This window comes from Leishmania braziliensis, chromosome 13 (assembly GCF_000002845.2).
Source record: "Leishmania braziliensis MHOM/BR/75/M2904 complete genome, chromosome 13".
NCBI lineage: Eukaryota > Euglenozoa > Kinetoplastea > Trypanosomatida > Trypanosomatidae > Leishmania > Leishmania braziliensis.
The window spans coordinates 341,281-351,008 of NC_009305.2; the positions used below are offsets into that span (position 1 = coordinate 341,281).

The 9,728-nt window shown below is 56.9% G+C and overlaps 3 protein-coding genes across 3 annotated transcripts; all 3 read right to left on the reverse strand.

Moving 5' to 3' along the window:
• Positions 1–784: 784 nt before the first annotated feature.
• On the reverse strand, positions 785–1,141 carry LBRM_13_0960 (outer arm dynein-like protein; the record flags this gene model as incomplete). Its single annotated transcript, XM_001563188.1, has 1 exon — positions 785–1,141. The coding sequence occupies one exon, from the start codon at positions 1,139–1,141 to the stop codon at positions 785–787; it is 357 nt and encodes a 118-aa protein (XP_001563238.1).
• A 2,191-nt stretch (positions 1,142–3,332) lies between these two features.
• Positions 3,333–5,465, reverse strand: LBRM_13_0970 (putative adenylosuccinate synthetase; the record flags this gene model as incomplete). The annotated part of the gene is made up of 1 exon (XM_001563189.1): positions 3,333–5,465. The coding sequence occupies one exon, from the start codon at positions 5,463–5,465 to the stop codon at positions 3,333–3,335; it is 2,133 nt and encodes a 710-aa protein (XP_001563239.1).
• Positions 5,466–6,859: 1,394 nt separating this feature from the next.
• Positions 6,860–7,417, reverse strand: LBRM_13_0980 (conserved hypothetical protein; the record flags this gene model as incomplete). Its single annotated transcript, XM_001563190.1, has 1 exon — positions 6,860–7,417. One exon carries the CDS (start codon positions 7,415–7,417, stop codon positions 6,860–6,862), a length of 558 nt encoding a protein of 185 aa, XP_001563240.1.
• Positions 7,418–9,728: the final 2,311 nt, after the last annotated feature.

Genomic DNA, 9,728 nt, shown 5'->3' on the forward strand with positions numbered 1-9,728 from the left:
ACATAACGACTCATGCGCCGTACCACCACCACCGACACGCCTACAAAAGCGCTCGTCAAACACTCGCAAGGAGAGAGGCGCTATGGAATATGTAGAGGGTGGGCAGGAGTGGGGAGAAACGGTACCGGGCTAACGGGCAGCTGCAGACAAGGCAACAGAGAGGCGCGCTGCGGGTGTTGCTATTGTTGTTCGTGCCCCCCCTCCCCTCCCCCTCTGGGGTGCCTTCACATACATAATGCGCCGGGTAACACGAACACACGCTTGGGCAGCCTTCTAACTTACCCCCCCCTCTCTTTCCCTACCCCCATGTGCTGAGTGGGCGCCGAATGAGGATGGCACATCGTATCTGACGAGAAGGGGAGAGCAGGAGTAGGTGAGTGGGTGGGATTTGCCTTTTTTCTTTTCCAGATCGAGTTCCCCCGTGACCTTTCGCATCTTCTGGTTTACATCGAAGCCGAACCCCAGCATGCACACATGCGCCCCCCCCCCCTACCGAGAGCGACACCAAGGGGAGCCATCATGATTGAGTGGTGAGGAGGGGAGGGAGGGGGGAGGGAAGAGGGAGATGGGCAGCTGGAGGAGAATAAAGAGAAGAAGCGAATAAGGGAAAGTGGACAGCACATATGCCTATCACACACGGAATGCACGTGAGTCGTTCATAGTCACCCCCTAATTCTCTCTCCCTCTTCCTTCCTTGTTTCTTGGAGCCCCTTTGCGCCCTGTACCGCCACTACCCCTGCCTCTCTCTTCCGCTCACTCTGGATGATGGCAGCGACGTCAACGCCTAGTCGTTCTTCAGGAAGTAGACTGTCACCAGGCAGTGAAATGAGTCGTTCTCGAAAGGGACGTGCACCATACCATCCTTTGTATTGTCCCAGAGGCTAATGAACCCGGTGGAAAGCGCGGCACCGGTACGCTGCATGAACACGCACGTGACGACGTACTTGTACGGTTTCTTGAGCTCCGCGAGCTCAGTTAGGATCGAGTTAATAATGTCCTCCACCCAGCCATCTACCTTGGCGGGATTCCACTGCTCGCCCGTCAATTTTGTGCGCAAGAGGTTGCTCATATCCTCTTGGATCGATTCGCTGCTCAGGGTGCTGTTCTGTTCGAGGTTGTCCTCGGGCTCGTAGTCAGCCATGGTGGATGTGCGGGAGGAGAGCAGGGCGGGACTTGGTGATGGATGATGACGGTGGTGAAAGCTGCACCACAGGGATCTAATGTTGTATTACGAGAGAGGTGTCGCAGAGGCCACAAGGGTGAGAGCAGCAGATCGACAGAGCAGTAGAGCGAAGGAAACAGAGGGAAAAAAGAGTCGTGTGCGAGTCATAGAGAGAGAGAAGGGGCGCTCACTTGTGAGCCAACCTGCGGCCAAAAAACACGTCGGCCTTCTCGACAGACGGGCCCACCAAGCGAGTGTGAGAGAGAAGGGGGATGCCTCTGGTAGCGACGAAAGTGGTTCCCCGCCCCCCAATGCCCTCTCCGCCGAATTCATCGATGCGCAATACAGTCGCCATTTTCTGTCCGCCTCACCGGGGGCAGATCAAGACAAACAACTCCCAAGTGGGAAAAGGGGAAGGGGAGGGGTGAGTGTGTGGAGAAGAGCAGCAAGGAAGACCTTTGCCCTCTTCTTTGTCGCTCACGTTGTACCCGCACCGCTGTGCGCGTGCCTGTGTGTGTCTGTGCTTGCCATTTCCACCATCTAATGCTTTTTGTTTGCTTGCTTGGATGTTTCCACCCCCACCCCCTTAGCTTTGAGTTGTTTGCTCGGCCACCACATGAGCATACCCATGGTGACTCACTGGGGGGGGGGGGGGCAGCGTAGATGGGTGAGTGAGAGGAGGACGAAGGGGTAGGCAAGGAGAGGAGAGGTGGTGGTAGTGGGACGGCCCTTCGAGAGGGAAAGGGAGGGCGCGATCACACGTAGATGGGCTCGCCCGGATGCCCCCCCGCTCTCTCTCTCTTCTCTCTGTGTGGGCATGTCTTGGGCCTGTGTGGGGTCCTCATGGTTCTTTCAACTTGAGTCGTGTCTGAACACCAAAACGAGAGCACAAAGAGGCGTAAAAAGGGCAGCACAGGGGAGGGGGTGATGGGAGGAGGAGGCGTATACCCACGTCTTCGCTCGCCCTCCCCCTCCCCACCTCGTCCAACCAAAGGCGGAAGGAAAGAGGGTGGGTGGGGGGGGGGGGAGGGGACAAACGTGCAGGCAAAGACACACCCCCACACATCTATATCGGCACAGGCAAACACAAGCCAACAGCCAGAGAGAAAGCAAGGAAGACCGTTGCAGAGATACATTTCGGCAGAGACTAGGTGGCCATAATTCAGCACCAGTCATCACACGTTCCACCACAGTAGTCTCCGTCACTCATCTGGTGAATCCCACAAGCTGATGCTTTGCAGTACTATGCCTCCTCCTCTCTCGGGGACACTCTCCTCCTCTTTTCTCTGTCATTACTCCCACATCCACCGCCTTGGGGGAAAAAAACAGCATCCATACGGGAGCGATCTCACCTGACACACACACACACGCAGACACACACCCACCCACACACACACAGAGAGAGAGAGAGAGAGAGACATACATGGATACTTGAATGACCGTGCGCGTGCTCAGGCCTGGAAGTCCTGCGGCAGACGAAGGTTAAATGAGGCGAGTGAGAAGGGAGGAGGAAGATGCCACAGCGCGCACATCCATGCCTGCTTCCTGATTCCGATATACCGAGGAAAGAGAGCGAGATAGAGTACGCGAGATAAAGTTAAGGAAAGAAGGGAGGGAGAGATCGGCCGCAATGGTGATAATGATGGCAGGAATAGGGACCTTGAGGGTGCAATGTCCAGTGGAGGTTTCGACAAGAACAAGACAAAGAAGAGAGAGAACACGAAGTAGCTCGTCTCGACAACGAACAAGTCTTACATGAAAAGCAAACAAACAAATACACCAACACCTCAAGCGAGGGGGAAAGAGAGAGAAGGCGAAAGCGGGGAGGAAATGACTGGCATAAACACACGTTAGGGAGTCCAAAGCGAGAGAGTGAACAGGAAAAAGGAGGAGGAGAGGGGAGGAGGCTGGATGAATGAATGGGTGGAAAGGGGCAGGAGGTGAGTGCCGCTTCTCTCTCCCCCTGCACAGCTTTCATCCTTCACGCACACGATGCTTGCCTGCCTGCTTTCAAGGGGCTCTCTCTCTTCCGAGCCGCCCCTTCTCCCTCCCCCCTTCAACGCTGCTGCGTGTTGCTTGCCGCCGCCACGGACAACGCTCACACGTCCCCGTTATACCGCACACGCTCCTCACTTCTTCGCAGCACCCATAGAAAGAAAATCAGGCGACGCTACTGGCGCAGGTAGATAATGTCGTCTCCATTCGGTCCGTTGCCGATCGATAGAACCTTACAGTTGGTGAAGTACTCAATGGTGGAAAGGAGCTCACACAAACCGCGCGGCAGCGGTGTGTTGCGGCGGCGCTTCGCCGCGGCGATCGGGTTGTCGCGCCAGCCGTCAATCAGCTTTACGATCGGATGGCAGTGGTAGAGGGCCGACTCGCTCGGTACCGGATCACCGGCGCGGATGATGTCGCCATTCTTGTACACGTGCCCATTTACGTTTACCTGCTTCCCTTCCGGGTTGTAATAGACGTAGGCGATGGTGACGCCGACCTTGTCGTACTCGTCTCCGCGGTCAAGAGCGGAGATAGTGAGGTATGGGCCTTGAATGCTGTTCACTTCGTGCTGCAGGACGCAGTCGAAGAAGCCGCACACGCGCGGCTTCTTCGTGACGGCTCCACATTCGCCGTGGTGCTGCGCTGAGGCGATGGCCATGGCGACGCCGATGTTGTAGTCACCGGTCTCGTCCGAGTACTCTACCGGCGCCATGATACCATTGTGCTTTGCCTTGTCGTTGCTGTAGGGAAAGCCGTCGCGGAAGAGAGTGCGCTGAATAGCCTCGAAGTTGGCACACGTCGCCGGTGGCAAGTCGTGTAGCGTCTTGATGTTCTGGGCACTGAAGAAGTCCTGCGGGACGAAGCTGCTGGGGCAGGCACCAATGCCGACGCGACTGGACCCTGGGGCCTTGTGGACATTGAGAACGACGGACTTGAACTGCTGGAAGTTAAGCTGCGAGGCTGCCAGCAAGCCGGCCGCGGTGGTGTCCGCTGACGTGGTGCTCTCCCAGAACTTTGTGCGGGCGTTGCTAAGCCAGTAAGATTGGGGGCCCTCGAGCAATACTTTCTCGCCGCGCAGCACCGCCGCCCGCAGCTCGTAAATGACGTCGCAGCGAGCGGGGAAGTCGGGGTTGTTCCGCACACGGTCGTGATAGAGGTTCATGAGGAACTTCACTTTTTCTTTTGCCTGCGCAAACGCTATGACGTAGTCCGGTACCCGCAGAACGCCGTCGCTGTTCTCCTCGCGACAGAGCCGCACCACGTCGGCGTCCGAGAGGTTCTTCACTTTGAGCAGACCAAGGTAGGTCTCCATGTCCTTCTCCAGCCGCTTGCGCAGCGTCTCGTCGTCGTTGAAGATGTGGTCCAGCCGGATGCCACGCTTCATCACCTTGCTGCCGTGCACTGGCGCCATGCCCTTCAGCGTCGACGAGTTTGCCGCTGAGCCAAGCAGGTCCAAAAGCTTGTGGTACGGCGTCACAATGCATACGTTGCCAATGAAGAGACGGTCATGGTAGTCGATACCGGCGCTGATCAGCTGAATAATCTCCTTCTCCATGAAGCTGACAGGGTCCATGACACACTCAGGGCCAATGTAGTTCCTCTTGCCAGGCAGCAGTAGGCCGGACGGTGCGAGGTTGAAGACAAACTTGCGACCGGCCTTGTCATAGACAGTGTGGCCGGCGTTCTCCCCGCTGTTCACCCGCGCGATGCACGTGCAGAGTGGGTGATGGGCGACCGCATCCACTGTCTTGCCTTTGCCCTCGTCTCCAAAAAAGGCCCCGGCAACCATGATGACGTCGTGTGCCTCGACGATGCGGTAGAGCGACTCCTTGATCGACACCTCTGAGTACTCCTTCACGCGACGCGGCTCCTGCAGCTCCGGCAAAGGCCGCAGCGAGCGCAGCGCCTCGTACACCTTTTTCTGGTCCTCATTTGTGTAAAAGGTGTAGTCGGACGTCCTTGTGGTGTTGCACTGCGCGCTGGCGCTGTTGTTGTTCGCGTCTGCGGCGTGCCGCGCCCTGCTCGGCGGCTTCTGCAGGCCTCGTGACGGCTCGTCGTCCATAATCTCCACTTCGACCTCGACGCTTGGCTCCCGGAACCTGACATGGTGTTTCTGGCAAAGGCCCCCTTCATTCTTCGCATGGTTGGTACTCAGGAAGGCGGGATCGTGGTGTGTAGAGAGGGGCGTCGAGTTCTCTCTGGACGACGGCGATGGCCGCAACCCAGCGGTGCTGGACGAGCTCAGCGCATTCGATACACCGGACGAGCTGTTGTTGTAACGGCCACCGTAACGGCGAACCGGCATTGTTGCTCTTGTGGGGTGATGAGGGAAACGGAGGACGCATATGCGCGCCTGACCTGCTCGTCGGTGCCCCCGCTCTTGTCGACGTGTGCGGGGGTGGGGTGACAGAATGACGCGAGACAGGAAAGGAAAGGGGCGCCGCGGAGAGGGACGATGGGGGGGGGGGGAAGTGGCGGTGCTCACGTGCCCGCAGATCTCTGTGTGTCTCCTTGCGACCCTGGATGATGCAGGGTGTAGGGTAAGGTGAAGGAGGAGGAGTACGAGGAGGGGGAGGGCGTTGTATACGGACTGAGTGTAGAAAGGAGAGATCGTGTGTGTGTGTGTGTGTGTGAGGGTGGGGGGGGGGGGGAGGAGAGGAGAGGAGGAGGTGATGTGAGCGGCTTTAGATATGAACGTGTGGTTCAGTGCGGTCGTGATGGGCGTGGTGCTGCCGGTTGCTTCCAAACATGAACTACGCAGCATTCCGAGTGTTGGCAGGTGTGAGGGCGTTTAACAAAGGAGAGATTGACGGGGGTGGTGGTGAGGGAAGAGTGAAAGCGAGGCCAAGGAGCAGGCAGAAGGGGGAAGTGTTTCCACATTGAAGGTAATCCTGCGGGGAGGGTGAGGGGGACGAGATGCACTTTCTACAGCTGTAAACACGAAAGCAAAACCCCTTGAACCATCAGAGAGAAAGGGGAGGTATGCGCAGGAGCTGGATGCTGAGAGGATGAAGTCTGAAGTGGCAGCTCAGACAGCACGCGCGGGCAGCGGAGAGAGGAAAAGGTACAAGAGAGTTCCTCGTGTGTGTGTGTGTGTGAAGTCTGTGATACCACGCACGGAGGTGTCCCCCTTTTCCTCGTCACCGGGGGAAAAAATGTTTTGACGGGGAAAACAGCAACGTTGTGTGCGTAGAGGGGCTGTGGGTTCTCTGCGGCACCGGACGAAGAGGCAGAGTGGGAGAAGGAGAGGTGAGCGCATGTGTACGCCTCGTAGTGCATGCCGCACTGCAGTCAGCGAGCGCGTAAAAATAGGACGACAAGGTGCAACGAGGATCAAAAGAAGAGGAGGTGGAAGGCGCATGGGCGCACCACCCCCCACCCCCTCCCTTTCACACCCAATGAAGGTGCGCCCACACAGTTGGGCCAAAGAGCCGTGGGGAAACGACGCGGCTGTCCTCCACCCCTCTTCTTCCTCCGCACAGACACTCCCACCGAGGCGCGAATCCAAAGACGACCCCCCCCTTTTCTTACCGGCGGTAGTGGGCCGAGAGAAAGAGAGATCGGGGAGCGGGGTGCAGTCTTCAAGCGGCGACCCTTGCCAATTACCTTTCCGGGTTGCCCGCTGACTCGACCACTGTCGTACGGTGCGCGAGCACATGGTGCCCATGCGTCACTGCAGGGGAGCGGGAAATGGAAAATTCACTCGTACGAGTAGCGGCTAAGCGGGCGCAGGGCAGGCACCAGTCCACGAGTAAAGCAGTTAGGGTCTTGAAAGCGCTCTGTTGCCTTCGACACCTGCATCACCCGCTCGCGCCACTGTGGCTCCGTCACATGATCCAGTTCAGCGCGGTAGTGCACGTTGTCCCCCACCATCATGGAGGCCTTCCCACGAGCCTGCAGGGCAGCGCGCATGCATCGACTACGAAAAACCTTCTGAATGTCCGGCTCCACGTCGAGCCACTTGTACGAAGGGTTTATGCGTGAGGTGCGGATTGTCATGACACCCTTCGTCGTTGCATACAGGGTGAAGCTGTTGGGGTCCATGCGGACATTGCGCCCTGGCCTGTACTCGGGCTGCCGCGAGTACCGGTCCTGGCCAAAGCGGCGGCGTTGCTCCTTCAGTTTCTCTACCGGTGTGACAGGGGTGCCGGGTATGACGTGAAAGATCTTAGCTTTTCGCCGCGGCGATCCAGCTTGATTCCTGGCATTGCCGGCTGTCACCTTGCTGGCGCAGCAGCTGGGGGTGACGCGCAGCATCCTTCGCGAAGGGAAGAGGCGCGAAACGGGGTTAAGAGGTGCCCCCAGGTGAGATGGCGGCGCGAAGAGAGAGAGCGCGCGCGAGAGACAAGCAAATACTTGACCCACCTTCAGCAAGAGGGCTTATGCACGCGTGTGTAAGCGCGAGGGGGGGGCGTACTTCTCTTTTTGCCCCTTTTTTTCTCTCTCTGGGAGTTCTGTTTTTCCTCCCCTTTTTTCTCTTTTAAGGCGTCAATGATTGCCGCGCGTCATTGTCACCAAACGGCGCACAACACACGGGATGCGCGCCCACGTGCGGGGTGTGGCACAGGAGGCAGCAGCCAAGGGAAGCACCAACAAATGAGAATGCCGTGAATAAAAGCGTTGAGGCGATACGATTGGGGGGGGGGAAGATGGAAAGGGGAGGAGAAGCAGAGTCTGCGTGCGACAGGTGAGCCACCATACCACGCATGACAGACATGCGCTGTCGCTGAACGTATTCATGGAGGGAGGGGGGCCGAAAGGGATTGTAGGGCACGTCGCTCTCAACCCCCTCTCTCCTTTCTTCTGCTACGGTGATGAGCATGGCATTCATCACTCTCGATTGTTTCCTTGTCGTTTCTTTTGCTATATATGTCTGCTTCATATGATGAATAATTGATTTAGGCATGCATAGGCGCACCTCGATACACACTCGCTCGACTCGTGCGCACACCACCATGCACTTGTTGCTTTATCTTATCTAGCAGCCTGTGTGTGTGTTTGTGTTGTGTGTTGTGTGTTTGTTTGTTTGTTTGTATATATACACACCCACACACACAACACACAGGCATCTCTATGCCGCTTCTCTCCCCGTTCGTCGTTTCCTCCCTACACACCCTTCAACGCGGTACTCCAGTATCGTCATCCCTCCTCCACTTCTCTCTCTCTCTGTCGCAGTGTGTGTGTGCTCCCCTATCTGGGCCAGACTACAGAGAGAGAGGGGGAGGGGGGATGGAGGGGGAGGGAAGGAAAAGGAACTATAAGGTCATTAAGAGGAGCTAAAGAAGTCACTGACGGCACGACTCGCACAGTCCAGCCATCAGTCCCCCCTCCCTCCCTCCAAAAAAAAAAAAAAAATAAAAAAAAAAGAGAGGAGAAATCACACTGAGACCCCCAAACGACGACGACAACAAAAAAGGGGCGCGCAGTCGTGTGCGTGTGGGTGTGGGTGCATGTGTAGGACCCAAAACAATTTTTTTTTCTTCTTCGATTCGCTCCTTCTTGTGCTTTCGCTGTTTCTGTTTTGATGTTGTCGTGTCGCTGTACACTGCGCTCAGTGGGGGAAAGGAAAGGGTGGCGTGCGAACAACAACGAAAAGACAAAAAAAAAATAGCCAAGCGAAGAACGGGAAATTTAATTAGGGCGTGGAGGAAGGGGAGGGGGGGGGGGAGGAGGAGGAGGAGGGGAGAGAGGGATTCTGCCACTAGTACGCAGGTGTAGGTCTGTCTCTCTGTCTGCCTCCGTGCGTGCGTATGGGGAGAGATTCCTGCATGCTTCTGTGGGAGTGAGCGAGAACAGGGCAATCACCCGCACGCACGTACGCTCGTGCGGGGGGGGGGGGGGGGGCAGGCATGCCAAGAAAAGAATCAGACAGGCATTCCGCACGGGAGGACGCAGCACATCAGAGCAAGGCGTGATACTGAGAGGTACAGACAAGAGAGGGGCGACGGAAAAAGGGTCGGTAGAACGGCTCATGACAAAGGGAGAGGAGGGTTAAGGTGCGAGAACAGAAGGAGAGAGCGAGGCAGAGAGGGAGAGACAACAGACGAGACTGAGACTTGGCGTTGGAGAGTTGGGAGGGAAGCTTGCCCAGCTCGATGCGCGCACCCACCCACACACACACGTTCACTCACAAGGAAGCAAAGATGCCGTAGTGAGCCCAGAGAGAAAGAGAGGAGGGGAGGAAGGCTGAGAGGAGAAGGAGAGATGAAGCAAAAGTGTCTGCTGTTGTTTTCCCCCATCTCAGGATCCTCTCGCTTCCTCTCCTCCTGCTCCCCCTTTCCTTTTGTTGACGCTGCCTTGAACAAGTCGGCTGTGATTGGTTTGGGGGTGGTGATGATGGGAAAGGGACTGCCATATCCGCACGCGTGCGCGGCCAAATCATCGCCGCGTCATTCTTGGAGAAGGGGCACTGGATGAGGGGGGTAGGGAAAGAGCAACGTGAAACGATGGAGAAACATCAAAGAAGGTCCACATTAAATGTGGGCACCGAAGTAAGAGAACGAAAGAACCGCCCCCCCTTCAAAGGGAAAAAAAAATGAGCCACGCAAACCTCCTGATATACAAAAAA